The following is a 21,839-nucleotide window of genomic DNA, read 5'->3' on the forward strand; positions in this document are numbered from 1 at the left end:
GAGAATTAATGGAGGGAAGATGAGGAATAATGAGAAAAGTGGCTCAAAAAATTAAGCAAATGGGGGAATTTCTATGAAAATATTGGCATGTATTTGCGGATGAGAGCTGTAGATCTTGTGTTTTGGGATGTGTGTGGGTGTTTTCCAGGACAACTTCCTAGTTCCATCTCATACTTTATTTAACAATATTAAACAGGCACTTTTGATAGCACACATACAACATCATAAAAGGCAACTTTTGCTCAGTTTGCTCTCTTTGACAAAATATCAAAATAAAAACTTTTGACATAGACATTGCACCCAAGGTAAAATTTTTTTTAATACATTACAATGAATCTTAAAGATACACATGAACAGAATAAAGCTTCTTTTTTTCCTTCTCTTTTTAAATCTTTAAAAAGGCCAGGTGCCAACTACTCTGTATTGTGTCAGTGCATAAATACACCTCCTTGATCTGGGAGCTCAGGAAAAGCAGTCCTAGGTCATTTCTTTCATAGATTGCTTTTCACCTGAGTTTTTCTTTCAAACCGCAGAGCCTGGGTGTACCCTCTGCGAAATATGACAGAACCTTAAGTGAGCGTGATGTGGTGGAGGGACCAGTACAATGGGACATCATCTAGGATCTCATCAGTCTCTCTCATTTCCCTTCAGTACAGGCCCAAATTGTGTCCCACTGGTCACTCTTGGACCTCATCTCCTCTCCACCACTTTCTTTTTCTTTTAAATCAAGGAAGTCTGTATTCACATTTAAAAAATGAAAATAGTACCGGGAACTGCATAGTCAGAAAGCTGATGCTTAGAGCTGCTTACTCTATACAGTGAGAGGTTCAAACTGGTGCTTTCGGGGACTGTGGAGACAACACCAGTCAGTGGTGGCAAGTGAGCCCAGTTCTCTCCATTTTCCAAATGGAAAAAAAGTTCGTCACAAATTTCAAGGTGCGGTTTTAGTCAACTGGCATTTCCCATCCATCCATTGGCAGCATTTACAGTGGTCAAATAATGGTACCGCTGTCTGAAATGAGAGGGCCCACACAATGTCAAAGCTAGAATGGGATAACTTTGCTATGCAGGGAATGACTGTTTTAAACAGAAAGCTGTGCACCCTCCCTCCAATTTCATTTACAGGGCTGGGTGTTGTAGTTTTAATAACAACAACAATAACAACAATAACAAAAATGTACTGCTTTGTCAGTTTCTAATTAAACGAATTGTACAGGATAATTTGTGCAAAATCGTTGAACGTTTGCTTTCTACAGTGTACTGCACCTTATGAATAAGACGCACATGGAATGAAGTTCATCTCTTCAAGTACTTTGTATAAAGATAACACAGACACAGTCTCCAAGGGAGCCGAGATCGGCCTGTACCCTTGTAACCTCAGCACTTCTGCAAGAAAGGAATTGCTCTTGACAATTCAGGCTGCCCAAAGCGATTACAATTTTAGTTCATGGAAATCATTGGAGACATCAAAGTCCCAGCATTTGCATGATAAATCAGGTGAATTAAAAAAAAGATTAGTAGACACAAAGCAAACTATTTCACAGATAGCAGTGCAAGTTCATTTAAGCTAGACAGAGAAACCATGCTACACAAATGAATGTAATGCTTTGATCATTTTTTCCCCTCACCAACCCTGCGATGGCAGCTGAGGAGCAGTACAAGTCACTTTCATAAATTACTCAGAAGTATCTCTTCTTAAAGGAATTTTAAAGCTAGTTAATTTTTGGCCAAACAGTTGGCTTAGGAGATTGTTCTGGGATTCAACTGTCCTATACTTATGAGTTTCAGCAGGTTTAGCACCTTGGACAGTTCTACTCCTCTTGAGAGTGTTATGGAGGGTCGAGGGAGTTCCTTTGGGTACCACCTCCCGGAAAGATTTCCCCAAGATCCCTTTTTTGCATTTGGCATTCCTTTTGTGGTGGTAAGTTTCTACCTTCTTTTGATTGTAAGGGTCAGGCACGGTTTTCTTGAGCTGGCTGCTTGTCCCTGAAGGTCGGGATTTGGAGACTCGGTTGTCCTGAGTCCCACGCCTCCTGGAGGATGCTATGGAGTTGTTATTACTTGTCCACTCTGCTTTTTTCAAGTCTCTTGGGCCTTCGTCCCTGCCTGCTTCTGGAGTTTTCTTCTTCACATCACCCTTGATGTTCTCTCTGGAGCCCAAGCTCCCTTTGTGTCCCAAGCTCCTATGTTCTTTTTGTCTCTTGGAGGAGCCTTTGGCAGAGATGCTCAAAGTTGGCTTGTCAGGTGATATGCCAAGATCTTTGTGGTCTGGCTTAGTTGAGATCACTGCTGTCTCACTTTTGAGTTGGGTACCAGTGGGTTTTGTTTGACTACCACCTCCTTCTTTGACGCTGTTCCCAATGCTGTCCTTAGAACGAGGACTCTGATTGGGCTTGGCTTTTAGGGTGGGGGGCCTTGGTACATCCTCATTAATGGATGTACTGGAGGTTGCCTCTTTGGGGACATGGTTCGCTGTTGTTTTCTGCTGGGGGGCTGAGTCCTTGGTGACTTTATTTAGAATCGGTGATGCCGTTCGATCCTTGAGGGGCTGGGCAGGATGGGGAATCTTTGTAGAACTAAGTTTGGAGGAACTCTCCTTCTGGGACATTGTGGCTCCATTGAGGCCATTGCTTGGGACCTTCTGGGGTTCTTTGGGCCATGCAGCCTCCGTCTTGTTGCTGTGTGATGTGGAGGTTTTCTTCTCTGTCCTCACCAAAGGAGTCTCAGTTGGGGAACTGGGATAGTCAGATGTCTCTTTGTCAGCATTCACTGCTGCTTTATCTTGAGTATTTGTGCGTCTGCTTTGCACTGGCACCAGGTGAAATGCTAGATTTTCATGAACTTCTTCAGTCTTTTCAATCGCGAGTATAGGTAGATCTTGTTCCAGCTTGCTTGCTTCTAGAAGAGGAGTGGGGCTTGGAGGGAGAGCATCTTTTGGCTCTTGCACACATAGCAGTGCCATACTGTTACTCTCCTTGCATTCTTCTGGGGTGTCTGAGAGTGGGGAGAGGCAGGGTGGAGGTAACTGCAAGAGCTCAAGGGGACAGCCTTCCATTTTGTCCAAGTGATCAGAGAAGCAGCCCATCAGGTCCTTGGGTTTTTCTTCACTGGACAGTCTTGCCGGGGAGCCAGGTGCTCCTTCTAGGAAGGGCTTGTGCAGGGTTGGGGGAGACTTGTCCACACGGTGATCTAGTGGGGGTGGAATCCCCTCTGCCTCTAGCCCTGGGAGGCTGTTGGGAAATACAAGCTTCCTCTTTTTGTTGGGGGGCACACTTTCCAGGGAATTGACTTCCTTTTTCTTCTTCTCCTTTCCCTCTCTGGCCCCAGCCCCGGGTCTCATCACCCCCCTGAATTTGAAAGTCCGGTTCCCTTCAGCAAGGTGCTTCTCCATGTGTCGCTCGTACTGTTCCTTCTTGGAGAAAGTGTAATTGCACGTGCTGCAGATGAAGGACTTTTTGATGACGTGCATTACATCAGCACAGAGTTCACACGCATACAGCGTGGTGTGCTTGATTTCTGGTTTTTCCTTCACACCGTGCTCCTGGCTCAGGTGGCTGCGGAGCTCTCGGGTCTCCTTGTAGAACTTGGGGCATCGCGTGCATATGTAGATTTTCTCAAGGCTGTGCACTACCAGGTGGCGCTGGAGTTTGAAGGGCTTGGGGAACTGCTTTCCACAGTGGTGGCAATCCCTAGAAGGATCTTTGCACTGCGGGTGCATGGGGACCACTTTGGAAAGGGGCTCACCACTAGATCCGGGATCAGGAGAGCCTACTTTGGAAGAACCAGATAAGGCGGTGGTTGTGGCAGGGAAGCTGCTGTTGGCGGCAGTGTTGGTCTGAGCCAAGGGCTTGTTCTTGCCGCTGCCTTCAGTGATGTCTGGACTTCCTTTAGATTCAGGAACTTTGGGGTCTTTGCTCTTACTAGTGGAGCGCTTGCCCCGGGAGGGCTTGGGCTTCCGATTCATGATGGTGTTCAGAAACTGAGTGACTGCATTGTCCTCTCCGAAGCAGGGGGACAAGCCCGTCATGCACTTCTGAACTTGACCTTTCCGGGCAAACTTGGCAGCGTGCTCCCGTAGGTGTTCGTTGTACATCCAGACATCCGAGATCTCCTTCAGGCACATGCCACAGGCCCAAAGGCCCACCTTGTTTTTCGCATGTTTCCCTTTTAAATGCTCCTTCAGCTGCTCCCTGGAACTGAACTTCCGCTGGACACACATGTAGCACGTTGGGGGAGGAGACGGGTTGTGTGTGAGCTTGTGAAAGTCTAGCTCTCCCAGGGTGAGAAACCACTGGAAGCACACTTTACACTTGTAGTGCTTTTCCCTGGTCTTGATGGTCAAGTCACTGCGACTTCTCCCCCTCTTCCCTTCCTCTTCTTTTGCTTTGTTAGATTGTGTGTGTTCATTCACCTTGAAACTTAAAGTGCTTGGGTCAGACTGGCCTGAACAGTCTTCACAAGTGCTAAAGAAATGCATGTCTCTCATTTCAAACTTTGTGCTCAGCAGCTCGATGTCGATGGGATGAAGCTCTGGGGAGCCGGGCGTCCTCTGCATGTGGCCAGCATAGGTCTCCACCTCCAGCTCCGGGGGCTCAGGGCTTGCTTCTCCCAGAGAATACTCATTCTTAACTTCCAAAGGCGACTTGAAAGACATTTCGTTACAGTGATCCAGGACTTCCAGGTCATTCCAAACAGCCGGCGAAATGTGCAAGCTGGGGATGGCTTCCAGCCTGTTGTTTGGGCAGAGATAGGTCAGCATTTCGTCATCATCCAGATTGAGGCCCATTTTGTGGTCCCCATCTGTTTCGCCGTCTGGCTTATGAGTCCCTAAGCCAGGACTTAGAGACCAGGGGTCATTCCCATGACACATATCTAGGGAAAAGGCATCATGGAAAGACATGGACTCATAACTGCAGGGGTCCTCCTGGGTGACACAGAAAGAGTCAGTGTCACTGAGATCCGACGGCAGGCGGATAGAGAACATCTCTGTGGACCCCACCGCCTGGCTGCTGGTCTCTATAACTGGTTTGGGTTTCTTGGGCCCTTTCCCATAAACACGGGTGCACTTCCTCCGGGAGAAGTGATCATCCCTTGGGAAGAGAAGGGAAAATGTCGCATCATCATCAAATAAGTGTTGGAGGTCCACTTTGGTCTCATCTTTGGCAAAGGACTCTTTGCCCTGCTCCCCCTCCCGCTGGACTTCTGAGTCCATCACAGTATCCTCTGAGAAGACCGGAGGTAAACTGGCGATTGATACGGTCTTCCTTTTTTCCAGATCTGAAGCTGCTAAGGGCACGTCTGGCTCAGCAGGACTTAAGGGTTCCTGCTTCAAGGGCAAATCATAGTTTCCCAATGGACTGTCTTCTAACTTCCTTCTTTCCAAGGTGTATTCCTCTACATTTGTACCACGAGTATCTTCATGCATCTCATCGTAAACACCGCACAGCCCTTCCTCTTCGGGCCTCAGGAAATTGTTTTCCCAGGATTCCTCTGAAATCTGAACGTGATCTCTTGTAGACAGACTCTCCATTCTCCCTTGACCACTTATCAAATCACAGATGGTCTTCTGACCAAGTGTCTCTTCTGTGAATAGTATCTGACTTCCCATTGCGGCCACATCGTCGAAAGTCTCTTGGACTGGTTTGGTGCTGAGAGATGAATAAGACCAGTTCTTTCCCGGTGGAGAGAGGGAACTATTTGGCTGCCCAGGATAACTGGCAATGGTAGATGATGAACTTGAGTCAGGTTTAGTTAAACTCACATCAGGAGTGACTTCTGGGATAGTCTTCTCCAAGTCAGACTCCTCAAAGCATCCCTTTTTCCTTGGGAATCTTTTCACTTGCTTTTTTCTCACTCCTCGAATTAATTTCCCTTCTGAATCGCTGCTTAAGTCTGCAGGTTCTTTGCTTTGGCGCTTCCTACCTTTTCGCCTCCTGTCCAATTTTTTAGGACTGGGCTTCCTTCCGTATGATCTGTCTGATTTCCCAGACTCCAGGTCCTGAGGTTGTAGCTTTGTTTTGTCATTCACCAAGTCCGAGTGCAGGAGTTTTGGGGTCACTGGAGGAGCTGCAACCCTGAGGCTACTTAGCCCTGGACTGACCTCCTGGGTGTTGGGTTCCTCCTCCAGAGGTGGTCCAGGAGTAGGGCTGCTGTTGATTAGGGAATCACATGCCTTCTCTTTCACTGTTATGGCCCTTAGGCTTTTCTTAGAGTGTCTTGATATTTTTGGTCCCTTTTCCAAAGGAGCAGAGCTCGATCTGGTTGTTTTATTTGGCAGCGAGGGGCCATCGTTTTTTATCCGATGTTTCACAGCTTTGTGTCTCATCAAGCCGGGTTTGGATTTGAAGGACAAGGAGCAGATATCGCATGTGACTTGTAGCTCATTTGACTGTGGGGGATTTCTTTTCCATTGGCCATTCCTCAAAGGTGGTGGTTTCTTTTTAAGTCTACTCTTTTCTGGGATGGGATCCAGGTGGCTTTGCATATCACCGATGAAAGATTCTGGTGGCTCATTTCCTTGGCTTTTAAAAGGACCGATGCTTAAACTGTCCTTTCTTGGGTCCATACTTGGAGAAGCAGAATCGAAGGAGCTCACTGGTGTTGCTGCCAAAAGACGGGCATCCTTTGGATCTCCAATGATGGTTTCAGGCATCTTTATAAGTTTAGGGTCCACAGTTACAGAATACAAGTTCTTTTCATTGTTTTTAGCTTCTCTTTCTTGCTGAGAAATGGGGTCAAGCTCTACTTTAGTTTCCTTGCTAAACAGAGAATGCCTGAGATTCTCTGGGTAAACTTCAATTTCCCCTTTGGAGTGGATATTGAGAGTCACATCGGTGAGGGATCTTGATTGGTTTTCCTTATGGTGGGGGCATTCCAACTCTATGCAGGTGCATTTTAAGGATGTTCTTCTGATAACATCATCCTGGCCCAAGTGGGAAATGTAGGAAATGGTGGAGTCGTGTACTGATGCTTTCGGGGAGACATCTTCTGCCAGGGGAGATGAAATAGCATGACTGGGGTCAAAGGGATTAGGAGAGGTCCTCAATTTCTCTTCTCCAGGCTCCACTTGGTTATTTAAAATGTCCTCCTCCGAACAGCATTTGCCATTGCCACCTGCAACTTGTGGAAGGGAGAGCCTGATGATCTGGTCCTGAAACATTGGCTGAATTAAATGAACATCTTCACCTGTATTCTTTTCTACTGGGCTCTGTGCAGGGCCACATTTTAGACTTTTCTCAGGATCATAGATGGTTTTCTCCAAAGACCAAGGAGATGATTTCCTCTCTGGATCATGTAGCAGGATACCGTATTCATCTTTTTCAGCTTGAGGATCCATAGTAGTCAAGAGGTCTTCAGCTTCATTACGCTGTACACATTCCTGGCCAGAAACTGTTGCTTGCAAAGGAAGACCGAGGGCTGAGTCTTCCCCTGAGAGAGGGGTCTGAAGGTGCTTTTTGGGAGAGACACTGGCTTCTTCTGAAAACGATCCTGAAATCGTTTGTTTTTTCCAGTGGTCGTTCTCTAAGAGATGCTTGGAGCTTGGGGAGTAAGCAGACAGTACGGTTAGCCCATCAAGTAATTTCTCAGGGCTTCTTTTGCTTTTCTTAGCAGAGGGTAACAGCTTCTCCTCCTCCCCCAAAGCACTGCCTTTGTCCTGTATCTCTGTGATTGGATCACCCAGTTCCTCTTTCTCATGAGAGACAGGGCTTAATGAGAATTTTTGGTGCTTTTTCAATATCCAGGTTGCAATGCCATGGTCTTGCTCTAGGTCTCTGTTGGGTTGATCTTCCCTTTTTGTCAATTTGGCCACTGGGAAGTTAGATGTGTCACCAAATGGGATGGAATTGGTGTTTTGTGAGACACCATCTGAGCAGATGTGAAGACCATCCGGTTCTGGACTCTGATGTAGCTGGGTTACATGATTTTGTGCCTTAGGACTCCCTACTATGGACTGCTTTAAAGGGAATGATTCTGTTTCACTGAGTAAATCCAAATCATCATCTGTCTCTGTGAACAGCTGAAGTCCAACTGTGGGGGTTAGAGGTGCCGTCTGTCCATCTTCCATGATTCCATCATCATTGCTGCAATTATAATCCATGTGCCTATCTTCCTGACTCTCCCCTTTCAGATCAGGAGGGCTGGCGCTTGGGAGTTGGAGACTGGCAGAGAGTATCTCTGTGAGGCAAGAGGGCATTTTTTCTTCCTCATTATTTTGGACTGTCCTGGCCACAAAGAGCTGGAGCTCTTGGAGGGGATTTGCTATTGAATCCTGGGACACTGGTTCTGTTTCATTACCACAAGCTGGATCTTTGGCCAAACTCAGCACCTCAAATAATGAAGCTTTTGGGTTGCTAGTCTTCTCACAGATTGATATCGGCGAATAAGAGATGGAAGCCATGACTTCCTTGTTCCCCTCCAATATAGGATCTTCTTCACTGGGCTGGGAGCTGACTGTGCTCTGAGGAGTTTCTGCCCTATTTGCTTTCTTTAAAACATTTTCCTCTGAGGTGTTGAAATTTCTGGCATCCAGAGATGAAGTGGTTTCCAGAACTGGAACTCTATCATCCTGAAAAACCATTTCAGATTTCAAAAAGGTTACTGGATGGTCAAATACTTCTAGCTCAGGTGGCTCACTGAGTGTTTGAGACATCTCAGGAAACACGTCTTCTCTGGTTTTTCCTGGGAGAAGTTGCAGAGGGTCCTGTTTAGTTATTTTGCTAGCTTCCTTATTTTCAGAGCTCATAGATTCTCGGATGGGGCTGCTCTTTGTCAAGCTTTCTGCAGAGGCTAAAGGCTCTGGGTTTTCAGACACATCAGAAAAGGAGGGGTCAGCACTAATGAGGGATTCATTTTCGATCTCAGAGCAGCTGGTCTGTTTTGAAATATCAGCTTCCTGGAGCTCGAGCTGAAACTGGTCACAAGTCAAGGGGGAACCAAAAGGATCTAGAGTGACCGTATCTTCACGTGCGTTTGGGGACATGCTTGTCAGTGGGTCAAATGATATGGCACACGGCCAGCTTTCCTGATGACTTCCATAGTCTCCATCCATGCTGGCCACTTCTTTGTCCTCGCCTGGATCTGTTCCACCAGGACTTTTGGGCGCTACAAGATTTGTGCCCTCAAGGTTAGTGAGCTCATGGGTTAAGAACAAATGTTTCTCATGTTCAGATTCTTGTCCCAGAGGTGAAGGTGAGAACTGTTTTGTTGTTTCAGGTGCATCCAAAGCAATAAAGTGCTCAGGAGAATGTAGGACGCCAGGCGCTGCATCGTCAAGTTTGCTAGTTTGAAGTTCACTTTCCAGTTCTGTGACCAATCGCTTGATTTCCAGCTCATCTTCTGATATGTTATTCATAAAAGGTACGCTATAGTCTCCTATCTTTCCTGGTAATGGGATTGGGCTATGAGTTACAGTTATTTCATCAGGAAATTTTTTATCTAGTGATTTTTCCACTGAAAGGTCATGAAAATGGCCCATGTCATCTGACAGGACTGGTGATACTTCTTCCAGAGTCCAGTCCTTTTCATGGAGAAATGGTGGGTACTGTGGCTCAAGCTCAGTGGATTTGCTTGGGGAGGTGCTCTCGCAGGCAAAAGGAATATAGCTGATCTTGCTGGGGGACATGCTGCCATAGAGAGGCGTGTCAAATCCGGCCACAGGCAGGCTACTGAAAATAGACGATGAATCAAAGCTCAATGGGGGAGAGATTTTGCCTGGTTCAGATTCTGTTGTATAGGACCCCTTGGAGGGTCCGGGCTCAAAGGCATTCGAGCCAGCGTCATCCTGACCTAGGTACATATTGTCTCCGTGGGGTGATGCCAGAACTAAAGGTTTCGAATACAGGTCACCATCGTAATGATCTGATAAATCCTTTTGCCCAGGGGATGTTTCATTAGTGATGCTCTCATAAGAATCATGTCCTTTGCTGGAGAGCATAATCCCGATAGGATCTCCATTATAACAGTCAGTGGGGATGGCAAAGTCTTTAGCATCTGCACTGGAGTCGTGGTTCTTTAAGAATTCCATGTTGGTTTCTGTGTAGCCGAGATCCATAGAGTTTGAAACCTGTGGTGGATTAATTAATTCTTCAGTTTGGTACTTCATAGGGTCCTCATCAAAAGGAGAAAATGGAGGCTCGATATTGTGGGAGGTGTCTTGCAAAGTGGAAAGAGCTGGGCTTTCGGAGATTTCCGGGGATATCACGTCCACTTGGGTTCCTCCCATCTTGGACTTGGAGGCTGCTTTTTCATTGCTGCCAGTCTGACTGGACGTGGAGCTGATAATATCTTCATCCAGCATTGTTTCTTCTGCAGTCACAGCTCTTCCATTTTCATTTATGTAATCGGTCGGTGAATAATTGGACTTGCCACTTGGTAGGAGTTTGGCTGACAAGACTTTGAGTCTTTTGCTCTTCTTGGGAAAATCTTCTAGCATGGGGTAGTTTTCTGTTGGAGGGTCCCCGTGGTTGGGAAGCTGTGGAAGTCCTGTGACGGGAAGAGGCAAAGCGTGATCAGGGTCACTTGGGCTCCTTATCTCCTGGATGCTTTCCTTTTCATTGTCAGAATTTCCCTTCTCGGTGCCTTGGGACCACTTTTCTATCTTGGTGGTTGGATTAGTGCTTTGATCATCAGCAGGGGAAGGTTGGCAAATATTCTCTGGGCTCAAGGACACAATCTCTTCCTTATTCGCTGCTTCATCACTTGGGTCCTCCTGGGAATCCTGATATCTCTTTCCTCCCCGTTTCTGGCCCAATTCCTTCTCTCCTTGATTTCGTCTTAAAAAGTTATGTCTGGGCTTGCCATTGATGCTGGGATTTTCCAGCTGTCTCTTCCTGGATGCCCCTAGGGAACATCCTCTTCCTTCCTCGTCCGAATCGGAGATATAATCATATTCCCCAAACTGCCCGCTTTTGGCCATGGGGACGGGCTTGGGGGTCACCAGGGAGAACTGCATGATTCGGCTGTTCTTGACTTGTAGTTTATGTGGCTTATTCTTCTGCTGTACAATTTTGTGAATAAGCTCTTTGCTCCAGGTACCGTTGCGAGCCTTCCTCCTCTTCCCTTCCTTCTTGGAGAACCTGTGCCGCTTAGGACTCCTAGGTCCAGTATGAGTGTTAGCTACTCCATCGGGGTCTGAATCAGGGCTGCTTCTTCGGGGTTGCTTTCTGAGTTCCCTTGAGCTGGACCTTTTCGGAGGGGTTGGGGTAGAGGCTGTCTTGCTGAATTTCTTCCTTGGCCTCCCCCGGCTTGCTTTCCCCACCTTGTTATTCCCTCCCGCCCCTGGGGTTTCACTGGGAGTCAGTTCTTTCCTGTACAGACTGACCCTCTTCCCTCTGCCCCGTTCCCTAGATTTGCATGCCCGTTCTTTCTCAGGGGGCGGCTGCTCTGCAAGTCTGCTTTGGCTTCTGCGTCTGGTCAGGTAGCCTTCTTCACAGTGACTGGTTGTTGGGGGTGGAGGCTGTCCCCCATCCGGGGCCCCGTGTTTGGCCTTGCTTTCGGGTCCTGCTCCTTCCTTGGTCTTGTAGGACTGGCAGTTGCCCAGACCTTTGTTGGCTGAGAGTTCTTCGTCGGTGAAAACGTCAATAAAGCTGCTATCAATCTCTGGATTGTCTGACTGATACTCGAGGCCATTCAGTGCCTCAGTGATCAGGCTGTCCAGCTTGGCGTCCTCTATCTCCAAGTCAGAAGCCATAAGAGGCAAGTTATTTGGAAAGAAGCTTCCCTTTAAAGGGTCCTCTTTGCTTTCTCCCTTACCCTCCCCATCTAAGATGAAATCTGAGGACTTGTTGGGGTTGAGCAAATGTGAGTGGGGATCAGAAGGTCCCTTGGGACCCGTGAGTCCAGGCCCAGGCTGGGGAGCTCGCAGAGAGTCCGGAGGGCGCTTTCGGCTCTCGCTCGGTCTCGGCCCATCTCGCATCTCGGCCAGGAATGCTGAGTGTAAACCACAATACTGCCGGTGTTCCAGGAAGGAGGCGAGGTTACTATAGTTCTGGTCACATTGCTTGCAGGTCAGCAGCACGTCCAGTTGGTCCAGGCTAGCGCTGCTGATTGAGTTGCCTAAGAAGTGGTGGGAAGAATAAGGGGGCAGCTCGCCCCCTTCAAAGCCGTCCAGACCTCCTTTGCCGATATCAGCGGCTGCTCTGGGAAACTGACTGTCCTGAAGGCATTTAAAGAGGGTCTCCTCCTTTGGTCCATCTGTGGGGAAATGAAAGGCCTTCATGGCCTCAGGTGGATAAGGAATGGCTAGGTCGCTCGATGTGTCTGCAGAGTGGAAAGGCTTGCAGTTCTCCTTTGGGTGAATGAGGGGCTGGAAATAAGAGGAAGGGGCAAGTGGGACCGAGAGTTGGCTGTCTTCTGAGCTATGATTAACAGGACTGGTGGACAGGGGAGACAGAGAAGAACAAGTGCTATTACTTGTGGGATTGGGGAGAGGGGAGGGCAGAGGGGATTTGACTGGAGAAGTTGCTACTAATCCGGGTGAGGGCAGGACCAGAGAGAGCTTGGAAGCTCTTCTGGGTGAAGCCTGAGGCTGGTTTAGCCCAAAGAACAAGGGTTTGTTCCTGGTATCACAGGAAGGAGAGCTGGCTTCCTTCAGCCCCTCGTAGGCATAAACCCCTGTAGGACCCCCATTCAGCTGGATGGGTTCACTTCTCTGGGCTGGGATCTTTTCCCCGGCCCCTCGCATCTTCCCGGGATAGCCCGGAGGGCCGGACAGCTGGGCTGTTTTAGGCATCTTGCCTACTCCTTGCCATTCAGACGTGCCCGGAGGGAAGGGAAGCTTTGGACTATTCAACTGTCTCGAGGGTTCGATTCTGTTTGGAGTGGGGATGGCAGAGGTGAGATGAATCTGCTGCCATGGCACCCGGGCACCCTTCTGAACAGGGGGCCTCTGCTCAGAACTGGTCTGGCATTCAAAAGGGAACTGGTTCCCGACCCCGGGAGCAGCAGCAGCAGCAGCAGCGGTGGTGGAATAAAGTGCCGAATTTGAGTCTAGGGTAGTAAACGTCTTATTGCCTCCGTCCCACAGCTGGGCCACCTTGGAGTGGCCCTCAGTCACTGTGGAACTCTCCTCATCCAAAGGCATGGATGCGGGGCTCATGCCATTGGCCGGGGAACCTCCAAAGACTTTGTTGGGAAAGTGCACTTGGGGGAGCGAGTTCTGTGGTACGTTCCTTCTCAGAGCGTTGCTCGGCGCTGGCGTTCTCGGGCTGGGGACTCGGTGTTTGGCGGAGGACTGCCTCTTTGTGACGGCTTTGGGCGTGCTACCGTGTAAACTTGTCGAGAAAATGCCTTGGCCTTCCAAGAATGGAGTTGGGTTTTGGTCGTTAGCACCAGAGGAAGAGATAGCACCGTTCGGGTCAGGGGGTGGGTCTCCATGGCCCTTGTAGCAGGGCAGAGGAGACGGAAGCTGAGCCCCCTGGGCCTGTGCATGCAGGAAGGGAGCCGACTGCGAGGGGAGCGAATAGGCCTGGCCTTCTTGGGACAAACTGTCAAAGGCGCTCTTGGCCAGCAGGTCTTCCTGCCAGTCCCTGGGGGACGCGTGGAAGCCGAACCCCCCGTGGTGAGCTGCCAGGGAAGCCCCCACGTAGTCGTGGCCGGGAGCTTCGACAGGGAAAGGCTCGGACACCTGGAATGGGTATGGAAATGGCACAAAACAATGGGAGCTTGACTTGCTGCCCTCGGGGAAGGGGCACGGCTTGCTGGGGGCCACGTCATAGTTAGCACCTGGGAAGCTCTTCTCTGGGGAAGGCCAGGGGTCGGCTCTGGTCACCTGGAACTCCAAGTAGTGTGGCGGCCTGCCCAGGCTGGGGCTGTCCTGCAGAGGGCCTGTTGGCTGTGGGTCCTTCCTGCTGTGATGTGGGTGGGTGGTGGTTGGGGCCTGTGAGGTATAGTTGGTGGAGGTAAGGCTGGAGGGAGCCTCCTGGAAGTACCTGCCAAAGCCGACCTCTTCCTGCCGGAGCTCAGCCTCACGCTCTGGGATGCTGGGGACGTTGAACCGGTAGCTTCCCGATGCAGGGTTCTTGCTGACCTCCAACTTTTTTGGTGGCGTCACTTTCTGTTGTGGGTAAGCAATGCCAATGGTGGGGTTGGCTCGGGAGTTGGCGATGGTGAGCCTGTAGAGCTGCTGATGGCCTCGCTCCCCCCTCCCAGACCGCCGGGTTTTATCCCGGACCCTGCTCTTCCCCGTGGGAGACTGGAGCGCCCCCTTCCCGGCGTTCCACGGGCCATCACTCAGCAGTTTGGGCCTGTTGTGGAGTGACTTGAAGTCGATCTTCCCGGCCTGCTGCGGCCTGATCACAGCTTCCCTTTGGCTGTGGGGCTCTTTGTCCTTGATGCTAAAGGGCAAGGTTGCCTTGGGCAGTCCATCAAGCTGGGGACTATTGAGTTCCCCTCCATCCAAACTACCATGACATCCAAAGTCCTTCTCCTGCTCCTTGGAGCTGGGCTCAGGATCCTTGATGGAATAGACATGCTGTGTCTCTCCCTTCATGGTACTGGGGAAGGGCAGGGCTAGAAGGGAATGGCAGCCCTGGGATCCTCAGCAATGGACTCTCTCTCTCCAGGCATGGTTCCCCACTTTCAAGTATTTCAGAGGTGGCTCCAGAGCCAGAGGAACCGGGAGCTGACCCCGCTTACATCCTCACCGCTCCAGAAATATAGGTTGGCAACTAGGACAAGGGCCGTTCTCATACTTCCAGACACAGCCTGAAATGAGAGGACAGCATCAGTTAGTCTGGGAAACACATAAATGAGCAGGTTGGCTAGGGGGACAACATAACCCTTTCAAGGACTGCAAAATGCTCCAGCCCTGGGGCTCTATCCATCCAATCCACCTATCCAATGAAACCAAACCACGCCAGTGGACTGATAGACCAGACAGTCCCAATTCTGTTGCTCGCTGGCTTTGGGACCCTCTACAAGGGAAGCACTTAATCCAGTGGGAGCCCAGATGGCACTGGACTAGTTGTTGTCCAAGGTCCTTTCTAACAATCTACTACATGAGATCAGAGATACCTAGAAAGGACCTCAGAGGTCACTTAGTTCAATCCTGTCTTTTTATAGATGAAAAAACTGAGATATGTGAAGTTTATGACTTATATATTCAAGGTCATACAGGTTGTATTAGAGACAGGATTCAAACCCATGAAACTTAATTTTTGAATAGTAATGGTGATAGTGGACAACCTTGTTTCACTCCTGATCTTATTGGGAATGGTTCCAGTTTATCCACATTACATATGATGCTTACTGATGCAAATTTAGGACAATTTTTGGAGGAAGTTAGGTGGCATAGCAGATAGAATTCTGGACTTGAGGTCAGGAAGATAAGAGTGAAATCTTGCCTCTGGTGCTTACTAGCTGTGTGATTATAGGCAAGGCAAAACCTTGATTCTTCTAAGATGAAGGGAGTTTATTAACAACTGAGCAGGATTTTAGAGAGCATAGTGAAAAAAAGCAGAGGAGGGAAGGAAATGAATAGGACTAAAGCTTAATGTACTGTTGGGGGGATGCTTCATCACTACTAATCCCCCAGCTGATCCTTAAGTGGGTGCTCAAACCAGAAAGCAAGTTGGGGACAATGGGTCCCACAAAAGTCAGCCTTTGGGAGAGAGTCTTGACAACTATTAGGTCTGGAAGGCCTATGTGATGAAGGTAGCCTCTTCCTGAGGTATGTGTCAGGATAGGTATCCTTCCCCACTCCTTCTAAAGAAAAGAAGCCAGATATTCACTCCCAGTCTAAAGTTGTAAGCACATTGTGGCACCCTACTCACCCCCTTCTAATCCACACTCACCCATGCCCCATCATGCTAGTTTTTCCTATTGCTTCTTTTTTCAAAGTGATATATCCAAGAGGCAGCAAAGTGAGGTGGGAAATGCATTGCATGGGAGCCAGGAGGCCCATGTTCTTGAGACCACTACCTCTCCCATCAACCATTCCTGTGACTTTGAATAAATCACTCAACTCAGCTATAGAATGAAGATTCTGACCAATAACCAATCTGCCATACAGGTCTGTAAGAATTAAATGAAGACAATATTGTTTGGGACCCTTTCCAAGGGGTCCCATATTCATATTCATACTCATGCCAGGAGCATCTTTGATCCCCAAAGTCACTTTGAGACCTTCCTTTAGACCCACCACTCAACAGCTACCTTTCCTTTTTTTTCCCCTCAAGTTCACTCCCACTGTAGACTAATGGTTTTCAAAGTCAGATGCTCAGAACTTCCTAGTGAAACCATCCATGGAAGTATACACACAGCCAATCATATAATGGGAATATGGAACGTATCCAACTCTCACCATCACAACCCAACATTTCTTTCTCTAGTCCCTTCCATTTCTGACTAGAAACATTTAGTGAGAACTCCTACTATTTCCCCTATTGCATCAGAACACACACACATCCAGACAGACAAATCTAAATTTAAAATAAGAAGAATCCATGAACACTTCTGGGGGTATTTCTCCCTTTAAGCCCAGACCAAGGCTAAAGGTTGCCATCTTGACCATGGGACAAGAAGAGTAGGACTTAGCTCCCAATAGCAGCAGCAAAGTGTGGGGTAGAAAAGATGGGAAACAACTTCAGCCAACCCGGACATCACTATCTCATGGCTAGGTAGTGGGGCCAGCAATGCACCATCCTTGTTCCCCCTATAACAAGAGCAACAAATGTCCACTAAGTAATCAAGTCACTTAATCTCTGCCCGCTTCAGTTTTCTCACCTCGATTCTTTTCAGCTTTGCTTCTTGCAACTTGATAATGCAGGCACCTACCATGTCTAAAACACTTTGCTAAATCCTGGGAATACCAAGAGGAGGAAAAGTTGAACAGATGCAGGACATGAGGAGGGAGTCATCCCTAGAGAATTCTATTGTCTGTGTTAGGTAGGTATTTTTGGTTAGTATAATGGAAGTTCCTTGGGGAAAGGGGGTAGCTCCCTTTTATTTTGATAACTTTGGTGAACTGAATTGAATTAGAAGGAAGGATCTCTTTTAACTGGGGTGAAGGTTTCACGAAGGAAGTTCTAGATCAGGTACTCTTAACCTTTCTTATGACCTGGTCCCCTTTGGCAACAGTCTGGTGAGATCCAGGAACTTTTTCTCAGAATCATGTTTCTTAGTGCATCAAATAAGATATCTAGGATTATAAGTGCAAAACCTCCAATGTGTATGTGTGTATACAATGAACACATGACATATATACAACAAATACATATTTGTAAATATATAAACATACGTATATAGACATGTGGAAACTATTACATTGAATAGTTATCAAAATATTGACCATCCTCCTTCCTACTTCCAAGTTCACAGCTATATCCTTCTATATCCTAGATACATACATAGACTGATAATAGAAGGAACCTCAGGGGTAACTGAGCACCACTCCCTCACTGTTCAGAAGAGGAAACTCTGGGGCATAAAGGCAAACGACTCTCATAAGGTCAATAATAGCACTTGGGTTTGATCTTGAAGGACTGGCATAAGCAGAGATGGAAGTTTGGGAGGCAGGCAGTGATATCATCAAGAACACAATGGTGTCTGTTCCAGCTTCCAGCGCTCCTGTAGGAATCCCGTTCTGTTTCAGCTGCATTTTGTTCTCTGCTCAGTCCCACATCTTTTTGTTTAGTTAAGTTGACAAAGTACTTGTTACAGTTAAGATTTTTTTTCCATCTCAGGAAACTGTTTAAAATTTCTGCCTATTCTATCAATTTTTAGGGGAGGGATGGGTGGTGTTGATTGAGACCGTTTTGGTTTTTTTGTGGAGGAGGGGAGTATGGAATTGATTCATCAATTGCACTTTTAAGTTTTCTAATAGTTTTTTTTTTCATTTGATCTTTATTAGTAGTGGTTTTAAAAATTAATATCAGGAAGTACCTAGCAACATGCTTCTTATCTTGCTAAATCTTAGTCTCAGCTCACTTAAGAAGAAATGACAAAAGTATCAAAAAGCACAGAAATGAACAAGCTTACAGATTATAATTTCTGGAGCCAAGCTATTGCAGTGTAGTGGGTAGAGTCCCAAGTCCACAGTCAGGATGATGTGAATTCAAATCTAACTTCAGAGATGTCTTAGCTCTGTGATCTTAGGTTAAGTCATTTTACCTCTATTTACCATGCTTCCTCCCCCCCTCCCCATCTGTAAAGCAGGGATGATAATGATATAGCATCCATCTCATAAGGATGTTTTGAAGATCAAATGAAATATAGAGTACTTAGCAAAGTGCCTGTTTCCTTCCATTGTTTTCCCTTCTTTTTTTCTTTCTTCCTTTTCTTCCCTTTCCTCTTTTCCCTCCTCCTCCTTTTCTCCTTTCTTCCTTCCCTTCCTCCCTCCCTTCCTTTCTTTCTTCATCCTTACTTCTTCCCTCCTTGTTTTTTCTTTCCATCCCTTCCTTCTTCCTTTCCTTTCCTTTCCTTTCCTTTCCTTTCCTTTCCTTTCCTTTCCTTTCCTTTCCTTTCCTTTCCTTTCCTTTCCTTTCCTTTCCTTTCCTTTCCTTTCCTTTCCTTTCCTTTCCTTTCCTTTCTTTTCCTTTCCTTTCCTTTCCTTCCTATTGAGAGTTGAAGTTTGTTTATATCCATCACATAAGGTTGGTCCTATATAACCAATGAGGAATTCTAAAGAAGAAAAAGAGTAAGAATAAATCAAAGCAATAGGAAGAAAAGAAATTCTGAACACTCTAAGTGGAGTGCTCCACTGATACTATTTTAATATTGGGAAAAAATAAGGATGGTTTCAACTTATTGTTTGGGTCTCTTATGATGGAAAGGACATGGACAAGAGTCCTAGATGAACAGATATGGAAGATTCATAAACTGTATTAAACTGTACCTTCAATGAGTTTACAGATGCATTTCAGTTTTTTAACAAATTGAAGGTGTGGGTTAAAAGTATTTCAGATATAAGTAAGTTTGATGACTCCTAATTTAGATCACTGCATTGCCCCCCAAATTAATTATTGTAGGTGAAAGAATTCTTAGTTATGGTTCAGGATCTTTTAATGTCCAATGAAAAAGAGTGGACAAAAACCTTCTGCTCCAAAGTGCTAGTGCAGGGATTTTTCATCTGGACTCCATGAATCCTTAAGCTATTAGAAGACAGATTTCAGAAGTCTATAAACTTATTTTAAAATATGTTGATAACTATACTTTAACATAATTGATTTCCTTTGTAATGCTATGCAGTTTATTTTATCATTTATCAGGGGTGGTAAATGTCCGGCCTGTGGGCCACATAAGGCCTGTGAAGTCATTTGCTAAGATAACCACAGATGATAATGAACCAAACAGTATCTCACTGCTTGAGTTCCACAAGTTGATAATTTTATATGACTGTGAATGATGTTAGAAATGTCCAAATGGTCCTTGGCAGAGAAAGGTTTCCCCATTCCTGCTTTAAATCATTATTCTCAGAAGAGCTTCATAGATTGTCTAAGTTATCCAAAACACAAAACAGGTTAAGACTCTTAGAGAAACATCTATGAATCTAAAGTTGCTACAGTCAAATTCTACCATCTATATCTAGATACATATGTATCTATGAGCTTCTTAAATTGTATGTAAGTTCTTCAAGGGCAGGAAACACTTAATTTTTATTTTTTATCCTCAGTCCCTAGCCTCGGTACCTGTCACTCATGTTCTTAATAAATTGAATGAATGAATGAATGCTGATGGTGATTGGGCACATTGGAAGGGTCACATGGTTCCTAATTCCATCCTCTGACTTTAAGCAAATGACTTTCTGCTACTCTTGCTTTCTTCACTGGCCAAATGAAGGTGGATAAGCTCCAAACTCTCTCTTGGCATTAACAACCTGTGCCTTCTCAGAGCTGTGATGCTCAAAAGGCTGATGTGATGATGGGCTCCATCCAGTTGCCCTGGGATGGGCTGTACCATCAAGTATAGGGAAAGGAATTGGGGTGCTTGTTTTTCGCAGCTCCCTGGGCACTCACTGTTAGTCTTCCATTTCCCATTCTCTTCCATGTGCTAAGGGCTTCTTCCTCTGTGTGTGGCTCTGGAGGAGTGGGGGCTATTGTGTCTAATGCTCTGAAGCAACTTCTTCATCTTGGTGATGGGGTTGGAGTGGGTAGTGCTGGACGGAGGAGAGCTCAGATGAGGGCAAAGGACAGTTTCTCTGAAATTCATTTTTATCATCTGTAAAATGGTATAGCCCATCCTCAGAGGTGGTAGGTGCTAGGCAATAAGATTTAATTCTGGAAAGTAATCTGTAAAGATACAGTTTGATGGATGTAACATACTTCTATCTTCCTCTGATCCTTACCATTTTATAGGTGAGGAAATGAACTGATGATTTGACAATTCCCTCTCTCCTCCTGTAACCATTCCTTAGTGAATTAGCAGAACCTTGACCCAATAAGGTGGTTATATAACCTTAGTCTTCTGATTCCTTGGTTGATCTCCTGGACTGAATATTCTCAAACTTTGCAGGGACTGCCTGGGCTCCAAACAGCTCTGGGGACAATTGGAAACTTCTTATCTCAAGCATTCAATCCTCCTGCTAGCTGTGTGACCTTTGGAAGAGTGGAAAGAATATGAGATCGATGATCAGATGACCCAGGCTCAAACCCCAGTTTTGCCACTTATGACTTGCATGACCTCAGACTATCATTTTTCTCACTGAGACTCAGTACTCTCATCCATAAAATGAAAGAGTTGAATTAGATCATTTCTGTAGCTCCTAGAAGATCTAAATCTTATCACCCTAAGTCATGCAATCTCTCAAAGCCTCAGTTTCCTCATCTGAAAAATGGGCATAACCTACCCTCTGGAGTTAGGAAAGGACGTGGGCTGTATCTCTGATTTCACTGATATAGGGAACTCCCTCTACAGAGGCAGGTCAACACTATGGGTTGCTAGTACATTGAGTGGCCAGGGTCACACGTGCCAGAAGTCACACTTGAAATCAGGTCTTTGTGGCTCTGAAATCAGTTCTATAGACACTGTGTCAAGGCTGCACATGAGGAAAAGGGTCTGAAAACATTGGATCCCTATATGAATGAGCCATGTCGGCCTTTCCAGCCTCAACTAGAACTCCCCTTGAAGCAGCCTGGAGGAGGGGAAAGCTCTGCCTACTGCCCTCTTTTACTGCAGGTAGGTAAGAATCCTCTAGATGAACCTTTCTCCCCAAAAACTCAGCCAGTGGCTCATTCTCCTTCCTTTCAAAGCCAGTTAGAGTGAGAGAACAATAATATCATAACATCAACATCTGACTAACTGTTGACACCCACAAGATCTATGTGTGGGGAAGGGAATCCCTGGCAGTGTGAGCTGTGTTGGTAGATAGATTGCCTTGGATAAAACTTCTCTGGCTCAATGAGAATCAGAACACAAATAATTTTGTTTCTCTCAAAGCCATCATGAAAAAGAAAACCATATTTCTTTAGCATCTCAGTTGTGCTTGTACAGCATTTGAGCACTATTGCTTTGCAAAGAAGTTCTGAACTCGAGAGCCATTACTTAAAGTAATTACTTGGAGATCTGGAGCTATTAATTGATGTTCTATCTTCAATCTTAGTAATCAATCTCTAACTCTATGGCTATAGCATTGGTCTTTAGATCTTTATTTAATAGCTCCCGCAGAAAGCATTTGAAGTTACAATTTTCAAATGTACTTACCATGAGCTTTTCTATATTATGATTATAGATATTTCTGTCTTATCCATTTAGGTAGACTGGAAGCTCCATGAAGGCAGGGGCTTTTTCTACCCAAACCCTGTGTATCCTCCTTCATTCCTTCCTTTCTATCATTTCTTTTTTCCTTTCATGCCTTCCTTCTTTCATTGCTTCTTCCTCCCTTTTTGTCTCTCTTTTATCTTTCC

General features: G+C 46.4%; 1 protein-coding gene across 3 annotated transcripts in view; it reads right to left on the minus strand.

The window, feature by feature from the left end:
- Positions 1-918: 918 nt before the first annotated feature.
- The window catches only part of ZNF469 (zinc finger protein 469), a 687,769-nt gene continuing 666,848 nt past the window's right edge, over positions 919-21,839 (minus strand). For all 3 annotated transcript variants that reach the window (XM_074286232.1, XM_074286231.1, XM_074286233.1), the window contains one exon: positions 919-14,703. In XM_074286232.1, the coding sequence (XP_074142333.1) occupies positions 1,676-14,488 (12,813 nt within the window). In that variant the 5' untranslated portion in view covers positions 14,489-14,703 and the 3' untranslated portion in view covers positions 919-1,675. The remainder of the gene's footprint in view (positions 14,704-21,839) is intronic.

The sequence above is a fragment of the Sminthopsis crassicaudata genome, chromosome 2 (assembly GCF_048593235.1).
Source record: "Sminthopsis crassicaudata isolate SCR6 chromosome 2, ASM4859323v1, whole genome shotgun sequence".
NCBI lineage: Eukaryota > Metazoa > Chordata > Mammalia > Dasyuromorphia > Dasyuridae > Sminthopsis > Sminthopsis crassicaudata.